General features: G+C 40.0%; 1 protein-coding gene across 4 annotated transcripts in view; it reads right to left on the bottom strand.

Annotated features, from left to right (window-relative positions):
- The window catches only part of mtor (mechanistic target of rapamycin kinase), a 436,061-nt gene that overhangs the window by 392,416 nt on the left and 26,564 nt on the right, over window positions 1–17,081 (bottom strand). For 2 of the 4 annotated variants that reach the window (XM_072478465.1, XM_072478464.1), the window contains exons 3-8: window positions 14,586–14,694; window positions 13,764–13,996; window positions 10,277–10,477; window positions 8,215–8,349; window positions 5,249–5,524; window positions 1,484–1,607 (exon numbers count right to left, since the gene is read on the bottom strand). In XM_072478465.1, the coding sequence (XP_072334566.1) occupies window positions 1,484–1,607; window positions 5,249–5,524; window positions 8,215–8,349; window positions 10,277–10,477; window positions 13,764–13,996; window positions 14,586–14,694 (1,078 nt within the window). The remainder of the gene's footprint in view (window positions 1–1,483; window positions 1,608–5,248; window positions 5,525–8,214; window positions 8,350–10,276; window positions 10,478–13,763; window positions 13,997–14,585; window positions 14,695–17,081) is intronic. The other 2 variants (XM_072478466.1, XM_072478468.1) reach the window with 2 other exon arrangements.

Raw genomic sequence — 17,081 nt, 5'->3', positions numbered from 1 at the left:
AGGCATTTGATAAAGTGCCCATCAAGGTTATTGTGGAAAACAAAAGCTCATGGCACAAGGGGTAATATATTAGCATAGATAGTTAGCGAACAGGAAATAGTGAGTAGGCATAAATGGGTCTTTTTCAGGTTGGCAAGATGAAAGTGAGGTCTGTCACAGGGATCAGTCCTGAGACCTCAACCAGTTACAATTTATATATACGACTTGGATGAAGGGATGGATAGGATGGTTGCCAAATTTGCTGATTACACAAAGACAGGTAGGAAAGTAAGTTGTGAAGAGAACATACGGAGGCTACAAAAAAATATAGATAGGTTAAATGAGCGGGCAAAGACCTGACAAACGAATGATAAAGTGGGAAAATGTGAAATTGACCATTTCGGCAGGAAGACTAAAAGAGAAACATGATCTAAATGGTGAGAGATTGCAGATGCAGAGGGATCTGTGGTGTCTTAGTGCATGAATCGCAAAAGGCGAGTATGCAGTTTCATCAAGTAATTAGGAAAGATCAGTGTAAATCAGTTAACTTGAAAGACATAGAATGTTATTATGCGAGGGAAATTGAATACAAAAGTAGGGAGGTTATACTTCAGTTACACAGAGCACTAGTGAGACCACATCTGGAGTATTGTATACAGTATTGTATACATCCTTATTTAATGAAGGATGTAAATGCTGTTCAGAGAAAGTTTACCAGACTAATACCTGGAATGCTGGGTTGCCTTATGAGGAAAGGTTGGACAGGCTAGAGTTGTATCTGCTGGACTTTAAAAGTGTAAGAGGCGACTTGACTGAAACATAAGCTCCTGAGGGGTCTTGAAAGGGAAGATGTGGAAAGACTGTTTCCTTTGTGGGAAAATCTAGAACAAGGGGTCAAAATAAGGGACCACCCATTTAAAACAGAGGCGAGGTGAAATTCTCCCTCTCAAATGATTGTATTTGGAACTCTTTTCTTGAAAAGGCGGTTGGAAGTAGAGTTTTTGAATAATTTTTAAGGCAGAGGTGGATAGATTTTTGGTAAGCAAGCGGGTGGTGCGTTATTTGGGGTAGATGAGATGCAGAGTTGAAGTTAGCATCAGATCAGCCATGATCTTATTAAATGAGAGCAGGTTTGAGGTGCCAAATGGCTTGCTCCTGCTCCTTGTTCGTACATTTGTATGATTAGGCAGAGTCAACATGGTTTTATGAAGGAAAAGTAAAGTAGTGTTTCACAAATCCAATAGATTTTGAGGATTTATCCAGCAGGGTAGATAAAAGGGGACCAGTACCTTTATATATCTGGAATGAATTAGTTGCAGATCATGCTTAACCCACTGTAATGTCAGAGAGTATATAGGAACATGAAATTTTATCTAACTCAAAACAGCTAACCTGTCTTTTTCTATCAAGTGCTACAACTTGTGTAATTACAGCATATTTTATTTCATATTTGGTTCTCATTGACCAGCGATATATAAAATAATTGCATCTGGAAATGTCATACCTTTTATTGGCTCACCTGTGAATAAATGGGGCTGGAAAGCAGCAAGACGAGGAATCAGATTTAAGATTGCCATTTGAATCAATGGATTCTTACTACTGCGATACTTCAGGACCCAACGAGTTACCTGTGCAAAGATCAAAGAACATTTTTAAAATATGCACTGGGTCTTAAATTTCACCTCCATTTCATACCAGGATTTGGGTCAGATGAAACCGAAGCAAAACACAGGATTCAATCATAATTCCTGAATGGAACTCAAACTTCTCCTAGACTAGAGTCCATCTTCAATCTTTGGAAGGGAATGAGAGGGATTGTTGGCAGTGGCACTAACAGTACAATTCAGTGCCTTTAGTATCTGAAAAAATCTCATCACCAAATTCGTGAGCACTGGCTCTGGTTGGTTGGACTCCTTCAATTAAGTTGCTTCAAGGCGGGAGGAGGAGAATTTGAATAAAGGAGGGCCTGTTTTCATGCTGTAAACTTCTATGACTCTATAAGATGCTGCTTGACTCGATAAAAAGAATATCTCATGTTAACATATGATCAACCATAATTAGCAAGTGCCATATCAACCCTGTAAGGTGCAGGATTATGAAATAACAATTCACGGTGTATTACTGGTGGTGTTGTCATGGTAAATTGGAGATACAGCTTCAAAATCAGTAATAATGTAATGCACAATGATTTTATTAATCTAATAATAAAGCAAGTGTTTCTTTCATTATGGTTTTTTTCTAATAGGTTTATTGCCTGCAGCAACAGTGCCTACTACCACAGCAGAAGTGAGTTTAACCAGCCTGAGGCCACGTGTGATCGTTGTAGGGAATTAGCCACATTCGGAGGTCAAAATATACGCTAATTGCCATTTCTGAATTGTCGGACAAGAAGGCATAATCAAATAGAGTCAGACCTGTCAGAAAGGAAATTAGGAAATACCTCATCAAACAAAAGGCGGTAAAAGTTTTGAACTCTTCTGCAAACGGCAATTGATGCTCGATCCCTTTTCAATTTTAAAATGGAGATTGATAGTTTTTCTAAAAGGTGCCAAAAGAAATGAAAGACAATGGAGATAGGTCACAGATCAACCAAGGCCTCACTGAATGATGGCTGATTCCTATCCCCATTTTCCTTTGAAGTTTGTCTTCAGATTTACAGTTGCGAGTAAACCCTCAACTCTTCACCTTTGAAGATGGCCAATAGAAACAAATAAAAAGTGAGTAGCTATCTTTCTTTTTAGATTGCTTGGTTTTATGTGCTAATGCTTTATATGTATCTAAAATAGTGAGCCAATCAGAAACAACTGTAATCAACACTATGCAGATACGATAATTCCTCAAATGCAATTATAGATTCCCTACAGGTAGTGCAGATAGCCATAATCATTTTAATAGATGATGTTATGGCTAGTTCTATATTAATCAATCTTACGAGTTCTCATGTTTCCCATATCTATAATTGAATAAACTTCAGCTTGATATAAACTATAGTCCTCATTTGTGCCTTTGTTACCTCTAGGTTCGAATATTCCAATACACTCCTGGCTGGCCTCTCACATTCTATCCTCCGTAAACTTTGAGGTCAACAAAAACTCTTATCAATGTCGTAACTTGCAACACTATCTCCCATGTGCTTGCTGACCTACACTGGTTTCCGCTCAAGCAACATTTTGATTTTAAATTTCTCATCCATGCTTTCCCCATGACCTCGCCTGCCTCCATCTCCAGCCCCACAATCTTCCGAGATACCTGCATTCCTCTAATGTTGGGTTCGTGTACATCCCCAATTTTAGTTACTCCAGCTTTGGTGGCCTAGCTTCACTCCAGCTTTGGTAGCCTAGCTTTCATTTACCTAGGACCCAGGTTCTGGAATTCCCTCCCTCCATCTCCCTTTCTTCCTTTAAGATACCTTAAAAAAGGGCATGAAGGTGGCGCAGTGGTTTGCATTGCTGCCTCACGGCGCTGAGGTCCCAGGTTCGATCCCGGCTCTGGGTCACTGTCCATGTGGAGTTTGCACATTCTCCCCATGATTGCGTGGGTTTCGCCCAATAACCCAAAAGATGTGCAGGGTAGTTGGATTGGCCACACTAAATTGCCCCTTAATTGGAAAAAATGAATTGGGTATTCTAAATTTATTTTTTAAAAAGATATCTTAAAACCTACCTCTTTGACCAAGGTTTTGGCCATCTGATCTATTATCTGCTTATGTGGCTCAATGACATACTTTGTTTTATAATGTTCCTGTGAAGCACTTTGGGACATCTCATTATGTTAAAAGTGTGATATGAATATGTGTTGTTGTTGATCATACATTATTTAATGGGGATTTACACTTCCTACTTGCCAACATTATACACCCCTTGACATGCTTATTTGTAGCATTCCGTATTTACATTCAGTTCTGACACTGGGCAGCACAGTTAAATTTGCATGGCTTGAGTTTCCTTTAATTGTTCCCATGAAATGAGAAAAGAATGGTCTTCAAAATCCCCCAAAAATACTGAATTGCAAAACACGACCTCAAATCCTGGAATTGCATGTAATAAAAAGGGGATATGAATTATTCGGCCAACATAAACCACTAACTACCAATAGAGGGAATAGCAATAGCAAACCGTTATATGTTAAAATTAAATGTTGTTGCTTCTTCAAGGGAATGGAAAGCCAAAATAACTATAAACTGTCATGAATGAGTCAGCCTGAATACTTTGGATCTCAATGTCGAGGTGAAGCAGTTTGCAAAAGCATCGTAATGCTCAGAAAAACTCACTAAAAGTTCAATTCTGAGATGTTAAACATATCTGTCTTTAGTGATCGACCTCTTACATTTTTCACAATCTTTAGCCAGTCTCAAACAACTAAAGCCATTTTGAACCCTTCAGTGATGGCCACTGTACTATACTTATCCAGCTATCTTGCAGTTGCAGGGTTTTTGATGGTGAACTGTCAGGGTTTACCATCCCTACTCCCCTGAATTGGACTGCAACTTCAGGTCTTCACACAGATTACCACAGAAATCCGGAGTCCAATGTGATTCTGTTCCACAATCATGCACCATGAGGTTTAACAAAAGGAGGAGTTGCAGTTTTTAGTCCCTGTGTCACCTGTTACTCAAGTTTGCCAGCTCCTGTCTGCCTTTCTATTTATGTACTTTCCCACATTTCACAAATCTATAACTTGTATTTAAATTGAAAAACTAATTAATTTAAAGCAAAAAATGAGTTTCTGGATTTAAAAACAAAACTTATGAAATAAGCTGATGCAATTGGAAAAGATTTATGTCAAATAATATTATGGAACTCCCTGCCTTAAAGATGGTGAAAGCAAATGAAAGATTGAATAGTAACTTTCAAAAGAAAATGCGATAAATAGAATATACAGCACAGGAACAGACCATTAGGCCAAAGAATATTTGAAAAGGAAACATTTGCAGGACGATGCAGAACTGATTGACTAGCCCTCTCAAAGAGTCGGCACAGACACAATGTGCCAAATGGCCTCCTTCTGAGCTATATGATTATTGAACACGAGCTAAGCAATAGTGAAGTTTCTACCTTTTCAGCCATGCTTGTTGGGGGAAACAAACAAAAAGTGTTGTTAAGACTATAAAATTACAGCCTGACATTACAATATGGTAAAATGTAATGCAAACTACGTACCATGCTGACTATGCTAAGGATCCATGTAAGCCTGCATTTCATGAACTGATGAAGATTGTGTAGCATATATAGCCAATAAGACGTAATAACAAAAACTAATGTTACATTACCTGTTCAAATCGCACTTCCATGTGCTCACGGCAGTATCTGCTTTCCACCAAAGTTGGTTTGGTTGGAGCAGGGGTAGTTCCAAATACTATAATGCCCTGTGGTGTATTGTATCCAAGAAGCCCAAGAAGAGCATTTGATTGTTGGGGCTGCGCAGACTGGAAACTTGTGAAGGATGTAATGTGACGGGGTTTGGTCCCAAATCCCATCAACTCCTTGCAGTACTTATCATGTACTAACTGTTGTTGGGTGATGTCCTCCATCTCCTCGCGCAAGCGCTATATTAAAAAAAAAGCAAAATTGTGTTAAAAAAATAACAAAAGCTGCAAAGAAGAAATTCCATTCAAACGGTTATGCTAATAGTCTACACGACAGGCAAGATTTACATCAACAATATCAACATGCAAGCAAGATATTTTTGGTTCCAGCTTCCCTCAAATGTTATAGAAAGCAATTCAACCCTAGTCCAGTGTGCTTGTGAAATATATTTAAATACAATGTGATTAAATAACACTTGGTAAACAGGCTTCTCTATTTTCTGTAATGTTAATTCAATGGTTTATAAACATAAATTTATCTGTAATCGCCAGGAAAATATATCAACTGTAACACAGACTGATGAGTTTCTTTCTACTGCTGTGGATGAAGAAACTTTGGCACGACTTAAGAGACAATACCCCATAGTTCCAGGGAGGTGAAGAAGAGATATGTGGGGACAATCCCTGGCAGTCAAGAGGCCGAGAATCAAGAGGTTTGGGAGGAGGCGGAGTTTGTGGATCCGGTAATTCTTGCCTGCCTTTTACTGCCTGGTTTTCAGAACTCTTGTGATCAGTACAGCAGAAGGACCAATTTATGCACGTTGATTAACTGTCTTACCCCACCACAGCAGGACACCACAATATCTATTAAAATGGCAGTAATTGCATGGCAGGTCATGTTCATGTATTTAAATTCCTCAACCCTTCTCTCACTCAACAAGGACACAGAGTGGGTCAAGATAAAAGCCAATATATGCTTTGACTGGGGGAGAGGAGCAGATATCAAAGAATCGTTACGGCGCAGGAGTCCCTTCGGCCTATTATGTCTGCACCGGCTTTCCAAATGAGCATTATAACTTAGGGCCACTCTCCTGCCTTTTCCTGTACCCTTGCGCATTGGTTCTATTCAAATAATTATTCAATGCTCATTTGAATGCCTCGCTTGAATCAGCCTCCACCACATTTCCCGGCAGTGAATTCCAAACCTGAATCACTCACTATGTGAAAAGTGTTTTCTCACATCACCTTTGCTTCTTTTGCAACTTTCTTCAAATCTGTAACCTCTTGATCTTGATTGTTTTAAGACAAGGAACAGATTTTCCCAGCTAGTCTTATCCAGCCCTCGCATGATTTTGAACACCTCTATCAAATCTCCTCTTAGTCTTCTTCCCTCCTCAGGAGAACAGACCCAACCTCTCCAAACTATCATAATAATTGAAGCTTCCCATCCCTGGAACCAGTTTTGTAAATCTCTTCTACACACTTTCCAACGCACTCACATCCTTCCTATAGAGTGGCACCCAGAATTTTACACAATACTCCAGCTGAGATCCAACTATGTCCAGCATGACCTCCTTGCTTTTGTACTCTATGCCACTATTAATAAAGTCCAGGTTGGGAGCGGCACGGTGGCACAGTGGTTAGCACTGCTGCCTCAAGGCAGCCATGGATCCTGGATCGATCCCAGCCCGGGGTCATTGTCCGTGTGGAGTTTGCATATTCTCTCAATGTCTGCATAGTTCTCACCCCCACAACACAAAAAGATGTGCAAGATAGGTGGATTGGCCACGTTAAATTGAAAATAATTGGGTACTCTAAAATTTATTTTTTTTAAAGCCCAGGTTAATACATGCTTTATTAACTGCACTCTCCACCTGTGCTGTTACCTTCAATGATCTATGCAAACATTCATCCAGGTCTCTCTGCTCCTGCAAGCACTTAAGAATTGTAATCCTTATTTTATATTTTCTGTCCATGTTCTTCCGACCAAAATGCATCACCTCACACTTCTTTGCATTAAACTTCATCTGCCACCTATCTGCCTACTGCACCAACTTTGTATATGTCATTTTAAGTTCTACACTGTCCTCCTTATGGTTTACAATGCTACCAAATTTTGTGTCATCCACAAACTTTGAAATTATCTTCTGCACACCAAGATCCAGATCATTAGCATGGAGACATTATTAGGAAAAGCAAGGGTCCCAAAACCGACCCCTGGGGAACTCCACTACAAACCTTCCTCCAGCCTGAACAATATCCATGGACCATTACGCTCTGTTTTCCATTACTCGACTAATTTTGTATCCATGTTACTACTGTCCCTTTTATTCCATGAGCTATAACTTTTCTCACAAGTCTGTTGTGTGGCACTGTATCAAATGCCTTTTGAAAGTTCATGTACATCACATCAACAACATTACCTTAATCGACTCTTCTGTTACCTCTTCAAAAAGCTCCAGCAAGTTAGTTAAACATAATTTCCCCTTCAGGAATTCATGCTGGTTCTTACTAATTAACCCACATTTTTCCATGTGACTACTAATTCTATCCTGAATACATTCTTCTGGAAGGAAGACCTGAAATGGACTCAATTGGCTTCCTCATCTATTTGTCTGGCAACCTTATGAGCCAGCAAAACCACATTATTTTTTTATGTGATAACATATAATTGCTGTTGCAAGTTATAAAATAAATTATTTAACAATATATTGGAATTTCTGGAGCAGTCATTCATCTTGGTGTGAAGAGATCCTGTATAACTCTCACACAAGACACTAACCACAGAAAACCATTTCAGACTAAATATCTTCTTGTGGTGAAGGTAAGTTTCCAGCATATAACAAATCTAACTAGCATTTCAATGGCATCACAGAGCCACATAATGCAAGTATTGTCAGTAACTGGCAGAAAGTGAATCCTGAACCTACCTCTCCCTCCATGCTGCTTATTCGAATCAGTTCATTTAAAATAAGTAAAGCACCATGTACACGATCATCACGATTCATGCCTTTCTCTTTAGCTAGGGTCTCGTCAAACCCCTTCTCAGCCTCTTCATAGGTTTGCTAGATATAAAACATCAAAACATTTTTTTGAACCAACAGACTTAATATTTTAAAAGTGCTATCTAGACAGAAAAGTGAAGGAGGCTATTTCCAGTTCATGGTCAAATAAGTTTCCTTTGCGTCTGAAAAAGGTTAATGGACCTACCAAAGGTGCAGTGATAACATTGTGCTGGCCCTTCATTCCAGAGCTTAATTCATGCATTATATATATAGTGGGTAAACATCAGCAATTTAGACGAGAGAGATTTCTAGGTCAGACATCAAACTTCCAGAAGAGGATGTCTTACCCCCAGAGGTAGAGATCGAATTTTGGAATTTTCACCAGAACAATAGCAGTGCACATCTATCATCAAATGGGTTATACCCAGTAAATATATCCTATCCATAACTTTCAAAACACAAACTGTAATCAGCTTGGAATCTTCCAGAACTAACTTTTCTTTTAATGGACACTGATAAGACTGCAAAGGGTGGGCTGCTGAGGGGTCACCTGACCCTCGGTCTGTGTATCCCAAACAACTGCCCACTGTCGCGAAAGGACGTTCCAGAATAAAGAGTCGTAAATAACCATATCCTGAGACCTCCAAACTGCATTTCTGCTTTGAATGGATTGTTCTGAAACTAAGACACGGAGTGTCTCAAATCTCCCAGGGTGGATGTCTGCAAACACAAGGACCCAGGTTGGAAGAGAGCTGTGAAGGACCACATGGTAAGGCAGCCATGTTGGAGGGCAGCAAGGTGGCACAGTGGTTAACACTGCTGCCTCACTGAGCCAAGGACCTGGGTTCGATCCCGGCCCCAGGTCATTGTCCGTGTGGAGTTTGCACATTCTCCCCAAGTCTGCGCAGGTCTCACCCCCACAACCCAAAGATGTGCAGTGTAGGTGGATTAGCCATGCTAAATTACCCCATAATTGGGGTAAAAAAATGACAGCCATGTTGGCCCCCCCTTCTGTTAAAGGTTTTAAGTGTTATCTGCAGAACTACTCAGAACTGCAGAAACTGCAGCTTTAGAAAACATCTATGCCTCGAGACCTGGAGACAGCAAGGTCTTAAGGTCTCCAAGTCTGTTTCTTTTTAAGTCCACCAAGCAGAAAACCAGTCTCCTGGTATTCAGACTACAAGGAATTAACTTCACAATTTGCTGAAAATTCATTTCTTCGAGGGAATCCTGCAACAATTCAGATATACAACTCCGGCTATTAAATCCCCCAAACTACACTTCAGGAATGAAAACGTCTTCTTCATCGGGCCTGCAACACATGCTTTCTTTCAAGATGAGCGAAACACATGAACTACAAATTGTTCAATTGGTTTAACTTGTAAATATGCATTATTCTCTCTCATTATAGTGTGTGTGTGTCTGTGTATTTGAGTGACATAGCGTTAGATTTTCAGGTGAATGCATGAGTCAATAATCCTCTTTAGTTAAACCCACAAAAAGCTGACTGCTGGTTATTCAAATTGGCCATACATTAGAGGGTTAAAAAAACATACCCCTCTTCTTTTTCAAAAGCACACCGATTACAGAAGGGAAGGAGTTTCAGTTCTCTCTTATCTCTGCCTGCAGCACTACTCAAAACTTGATGATCCCAAGATGGGAGCTTTAACACGTGCATTTCTATCATCCCACAAATTTGATACCCAGGCAAGGGCTTTGGAATGGAACTAGCTAACTGTTATTTCAGAGAGCTGGCACAGGCCTGATGGACCAAATGCCATCCTTCTGTGCTGTAACTATTCTATGATGTGGACTTTAACCTGGTGTTGCACGACTTCTTACTGTAACTATTCTATGATTCACAAAGAAAGATGGCAAGAATATTTTAACCGGATTTCCCATTTATTTTTATGATATATTGACAGGTTGACAGGTTTTTCAATGTATGCGGATGGCAGATCAATATAGCATTTATCCAATCACTCACCCTGTACCACTGAGGCTTCTGCATTTCTTTAGTCTCCCTCTGAGTAGTAAGAATCAGACAAGCCCGCAAGGCAGCGACAGCACCTTCTCTTATGGCCTGCTTGGAGTCCCAGACCGCAAAGAATATATTGTCAAAAAATGCCTGCACTTGTTGAAAAAAGAAAGTAGGTGCACTGACAGCCAATTCCCGCAACACCAGAACCTGGAATAAAAAATGTAGAGGTCTTCATTTTCATAGCATTGAATGTTAAATTAAACATGGGGATCTCAATCTTTCACAAAACATAATGCAACATTTTTCAAGGGTTATTTCGTAAAATATTCCTTTTTATTCAAGAGCTATATTGGGGAGTGTCTGCCTTAGCTGAAGGCATCTAATTTCAAAGAAGCAGTGTTATGTTTATTTTGTAGGACATTTCACTTCAAAAAGAAAAGCTCCAGTTTCTTTGGAAACAGAGACTAAAAGACAACAAAGAAATGTTATTTCAGAAATCAAAAACAGAAAAGTGATCACAGTGGCTGAGGAGATTCATAACATTCAGAACAAAACATTGCAAATTGGAAGGTCATCTCCTTGAAAAACAGTCAGTGAAGATGTTGCCTATTCTCAATCTATGCATACATTTTTCTGAACCTTATCTTTGAAAATCACACTCAAACAAAATATTGTCTATTGGATGCCTACTGTTCATAATTCTACTTTTCTCACTAGGTCATTCAGAATTCAGTGATCAATAAATGGAAAACAAATTCTGGACAATATCTCAGTAAGTTTTTTCAGGGAGTAGCTGAACCATGCAAACCAGAAACTCCCAGTTTTGATCATTGGTCCATTAGGTGACGTGGAGGCTGAAAATGCCACAACTGTCCTCGATACTATTATGGATGGGCATAACTGAAGAACTGCATAGGGCTAACAAATAAATCAACTCAAGTTTTCTGATAGCTTTCCAGAAACCCTGTAGGTATTGCTTATGTGGTCAGGTAATGACCGCATCAGATTCAGCCGTGGTACTTCAAAGGCTGAAATGTCCACCAACATTCAAACACAGTTACTTGTGCAGTAGAGAAATGTCAGCACCCATAAGTTACTATCTTCAGAAGAGAGAGGAGGGTTGGGTGGTTGAAATGGTGAAACACTGAAATAAAAAATCAAAAGAAATACATTTTCCACACTTCAAGGTTGAAAAAGTAGGTCTTAGTGACTAAAGCACTGAGCATCAGCTTAATGCAGTTGGTAGCAATCTCATCCCTCATCCTCAGGGTTGTGCACTGTTGCTTCACAGCGCCAGGGTCCCAACTTCGATTTCCGGCTTGGGTCTGTGCGGAGTCTGCTCATTCTCCCTGTGTTTGCATGGGTTTCCTCCGGGTGCTCCGGTTTCCTCCCACAAGTCCCGAAAGACGTGCTGTTAGGTAATTTGGACATTCTGAATTCTCCCTCAGTGTACCCAAACAAGCGCCAAAGTGTGGCGACTCGGGGATTTTCACAGTAACTTCATTGCAGTGTTAATGTTTATTATTATTAAAAGGCTGAGAGTTCATGTCAACATCAGACTTAAACATTCAAGTTGGCACTCTAGTGCAGTATTTAGGGAGCTCTAAATTGCTGAAGGCACCACCATCCTTTTGTTGAAATAATGAATTTAAATCTTCCAGTTTCAAAGTCAGTACTTAAAGAAAAGTCTTGTTTTCCTTCTGACCTGGCCAAAATTCCTTCCTCAACCGACACCACTGAAAATAGATCAGCCATTTGTTGTTTTGTGAAAGCTTGTGTGGTAAATTGCTGCCACACTTAATCATATTACAATTCATCGTAATTCATTGTATGTGAGAGATTGCTAAGATGTTATATAAATGCAAGCCTTTTCTGGAAACTTGGAACAGGATATTTCTGCAAAACCTTCCCTAACTTTACCCCTAAACAACAGTTTTAGACCTAGAACTCAGTGAAAAGAGACAGCTCCAGATTTGTGTATATACTTTTTGGATTCTTTATTTTGTTTTAAAAAGTTAATATTGTGAAAATAAAACAACTGCTATCATTTAGTAGCATAGGATAAGTGGGTATCTTGATTTTATGACAGATGCATACATTATTTAATTTTAAATAGCTAATTGGGCAGCACGGTAGCATTGTGGTTAGCACAATTGCTTCACAGCTCCAGGGTCCCAGGTTCGATTCCCGGTTGGGTCACTGTCTGTGCGGAGTCTGCACGTTCTCCCCGTGTGTGCATGGGTTTCCTCCGGGTGCTCCGGTTTCCTCCCACAGTCCAAAGGTGTGCAGGTTAGGTGAATTGGCCAAGCTAAAATTGCCCTTAGTGTTCAAAATTGCCCTTAGTGTTGGGTGGGATTACTGGGTTATGGGGATGGGTGGAAGTGTGGACTTTCCAAGAGCCGGTGCAGACTCGATGGGCCGAATGGCCTCCTTCTGCACTGTAAATTCTATGATCTATGAATCAGAAGAACTAAATGCAACAAGGTTTCAAGCTAGTCATCCCGCTATTGGCAATAAAACTGGAAAGATAACACTTTTTTTTTAAAACTAAACAACTGACACGAGCATAGGCATCTCAAATATAAACTTTTGAGTACAATTGCTTCAAAAGTTAAAATAAATATTTTTTGCTCTTTATTCTTTTATAGAATGTGGCTGCCCCTGGCAAAGTCAGCCTTTGTTACCCATCCCCAATTGCCCTTGAACTGAGAGGCTTGCTAAACTATTTCAGAGGGCAGATCACCACATTGCTGTAGGTTTAGAGTCACATGTAGGCTTGTTTGAGAGTTATATGCAAAAACTGCACCAAATCCAGTTCATAGGCTTCCCCATTTTACAGAATCAACTATTTACAACATTCATCTTTTTGATCTAATAATTTGGAAATTGGCAGCCACTCACTCCATGGAGCCTACTAACAGACACATGTAAGAATGACAGATTTTCTCCCCTAAAGGGCATTAATGAGCCAGATGGGTTTTTAACAATAATCAGTTGTAGTCTTATATTCCAGATTTATTAATTTAATTCAAATTCCATCAGCTGCCATGGTGGGATTTGAACCCATCTCCCCAAAATATTGCCCTGGGCCTCCAGATTACTCATCCTGTGACATTATTATCATGCCACCATCTCGCCATTCCCTCGGATTTCCTGTCAGATAATATTCCAATTTTGTCTGGATTACATTTATAAATGCACCAAATAGAGGGAATCCACTCCCTTGCATGCAAGTAAAGGTTTCAAAAAAAGTTTGCATTGATGTCTTCTTGTAGCGAACTGAAAAAATCCATGGAAACAGAGCGCCTGCCCCTAAGTCAAGATATTCAGATTCCCAAAACGGGCAAAATCAAAATAACTTGAAAAATGAGTTGTCGCTTATGAGGGAGCATGTGAACAAATTCTCCCTCCTTCCCTCTGACATATAAGACTCATTCTTTGATTTACATCCATATGTTTGCACCTTGTAAAACCAGTCCAAGACAAGACTTACAGCAGCATGTCGTCTTCCTTCATTCCGGTCCGCTCCTAACCACTCAAGTGCACGTTTGACTTCAAACTCAACATATTCAGCTGTAAAGGTATCACCAGCCATGGAAAGGCGGCCCATGGCTTTTGAGGCCATTTCCATAACAACAGGGTCACTGGATGGGAGCAAGTTCCGCAAGTAATTGGCAAAGCGTGTAATTCGGGTGGCATTTCCTCCTTCAACTCCAATCAGACTCACTGCATTGGGAACAAAGAACAAGTTTACACATCAAATACAGAAAAAAAGACAGATTTTGTAGAAAACCAACTAACAGTAAATTGGATAGACACTTCAGGGAAATAAGCTTGCAGGGTTATGGGAATAGGGCAGAGGAACAAGGACTGACTGGATTACTCTAAAGTGCCAGCATGGACTCGATAGGCCAAATGACTTCCTTCTAAGCCACAAAAACTCTCCAATAACTCTAACTATTGCAAGAAAAAAAGGGCTGTTAAGAAATTCACCACCATTTATAGCTATACACAGCAAAGTTTCAATATAAGACTGCTGCTCAAGATTTTTTTAGGTCTATAAGCCACTTGTGCTTTGCCGAGTAAATGGAGAGACAATGAATTGCTGCTTTCCCACGGGAGTAACTTTATGCATCTTTCCATATGATATACTACTGAGAGCATATATCATCCTAAAACAGAAATATGATTATTTAAAGTCTGTAACAGTTAAATGTGAGATATTGTACATTCTTACATATATTGTAAACACAGGTAAATATTTTATTGCCTTACAATCAGCCTTAATCTTTTTTTTTTTAAATGCGGCACATACCAATTGCCAGGATTCCTCCTTTCCTCTCATTCACATCCGAACTGGAAACTAGTTCAAAAATATGATGATTCAGTTCGTCATAGAATGAAGTGACTTCCTCTTGGTTGACCTTAAGGGGCACATATTTAAACTTGAAACATGAATAAAATGGTGCAATGTATTTTGAATGGACAACACAAGAAAATACAAAATATAACTATCACCATTCAATGCCAAGGTAGGGTTGGTAAAGGCTATAAACAGCTAACAAATGATAGCTAGGCTGTCTAAAGCAGGAATCAAAATGTAGTGCCTGAGACTAAGTGACGACAGGAGATTCCATTTACCTTTGCCGCCCCAGACACTTTTCTTCTGCCATTAGTTACTGGAGGTTTTAGTGCCTTTGACAGTAATGCTACCATATTACTTATGCTACAACTGACTTTTGATTTGTCACTGGACTATGAGATAAGTGGGATATAAGTTTATATTAAAAATATGGGGATGTAGAGGTTCTGATGCCACCGTTAATTGGTGTTCTTCAGTACTACATAACAGAATAGCAAGACCTAGGTTGCAATTGCCCACGTGCTCAGTGGGACTGAAAACAGAATAGTAAAAAATGTTACATTCTGCAAAGCAAGCAAATATAATTCATGGTCAATTGAAGGGTTGGCATATACCGGAGGGCAGCTATTGCACCAGAGATGAAAATAGGAATTAATTTACTTAAACAATGAGAAAGAAAATAAGAATGGGGCAAGAAAAATATTGAAGGAAATATTTTTTTTAATTGATGAAGCACATGGCAAATGTGTGTCTACAGGTGAAGAACACCACTGTATAAATTTAAAGCTGCATTGTAGAAACATTTTATTGTGGATAACCACACTGCAATCTATCTGCCTGGTCCCAGTGCTTAGAAAGTTTGTTTGACCCAATCAGTCTATGAAGATGCTTGCCCTCCATGTGTGCAGTGGACCTCATCCCATTTATCTGTTTAGTCCTAATATCCTTTTATTTTAGCCACTGAGCTAGCCTACGCTTAAATGTTCCAGTGCAATTCATCACAAGATAGCAGATCCTTAATCAGTAAAGGAATCAAGGTTTATGGGAATAATGCGGAAAAGTGGAGTTGAGGCTTATATCAGATCAGTCATGATCTTCTTAAATGGCATAGCAGACTCAATGAGCCGAATGGCCTACATCTGCTCTGACGTCTTGTGGTCTTATGGCTGATGAATGCAGTTGTTGGCTGATTAGCTGGTAACAATTGGGTTAATTGTAAGCTAATGTGAAGTTAGGTTTGCACATAAATGGAATGAAATAGAGGACGATATTGAGCAATGTTGCTAACTTTGGTTGGCTCTTAATTCGTTGCCCGTTGGGTCTTTACTGAATTTGCGCTGTTTCTATAACATTTGCTCTAGAGTCGCCAGGTATCTTTATACCGCCACGAGGTTCAAGTTCAAGTACTGATCAATAACTCAACACCAATTCGTAAGATTCAAATCAAAACACATCTTTTATACACAGTAAATCACTACTCATGCATAAACTCTACTTTCTAGACTATTCTCTATCACTAAAAGGCCTATACTTAGCTTGGAACTGGCCCACCAGGTCAGGGGAACAAATGGCCTTTCGTTCGATCGGAGTCTGCAGGATTCAAAAGCTGGTATGGACTGGTAGCTAGGAGCGCCTATCTCGTAGCGTGCGTTGACTGGAGACATACTTGGTTGATGCGGCAGCTTAGGCAGTTCACTCTCAAGGGTTGATTCGAGTTGCTGAGTGACCCTGCCAAGAAGACCAATTTGAACTTGGGGGCTCTACTTTATAGTCCCCAGGGGCGGACCCCGTATCTGGTTCCAAGTGATTGGACTACGTTCCGATCACTTGGATCGATTTCTCCAATACTGGAGTTGTTCCCTGATCGCTGGGCGGTCCCTAAGTGTTCGTTGGCCTTCCTTTGTCTTGGCTCCTGCTGGCGCCAAGGAGTCTGGCTTGGCCTTATTCACCTTAAATGTTTCGATTGTTTCTGGTAATCGCTCATTAGTATGCAGGTGGCTGTGAGTTTCAATGCTATCTGGGCTTTTGCAAGTTCTAATACACAGGATTTTTGCACTTGCTAGTTTTTGCCTGTGTTGGCTGAATTTCCCTGTAGTCTTTGCGGATCTCCATTTTACGTCGGGAAGTGGCCAACCCAGGTGGCTACACTCCCTCCTTGTGATCCCTAACGCGAAGCGTGAAGGATCACATAACTGCGTTGTCTTCACTTCCTGACCCAGCGAGCACTCTTCCATGGCCTCTACACTGACCATAACTATGTGAGAAAATGTTTTAACTAACAATTCTAAGTGGCGCTATGTCACAACAGGGACATGCATTACAACATAAAAGAAACGGTACCTCTAACTATCTTTCATAAACTACACTCACTTAAACATCCAATCATACTAACTTCCTAACAGTACAAAAATAGCAGCATTCACATTTTTCCTCTGGCTTGGCAGTCAA

Source organism: Scyliorhinus torazame, chromosome 16 (genome assembly GCF_047496885.1).
Source record: "Scyliorhinus torazame isolate Kashiwa2021f chromosome 16, sScyTor2.1, whole genome shotgun sequence".
NCBI classification, from domain to species: domain Eukaryota; kingdom Metazoa; phylum Chordata; class Chondrichthyes; order Carcharhiniformes; family Scyliorhinidae; genus Scyliorhinus; species Scyliorhinus torazame.
The sequence above is the reverse complement of the archived record's forward strand: the minus strand, read 5'-3'. Positions and strand labels throughout refer to the sequence as shown.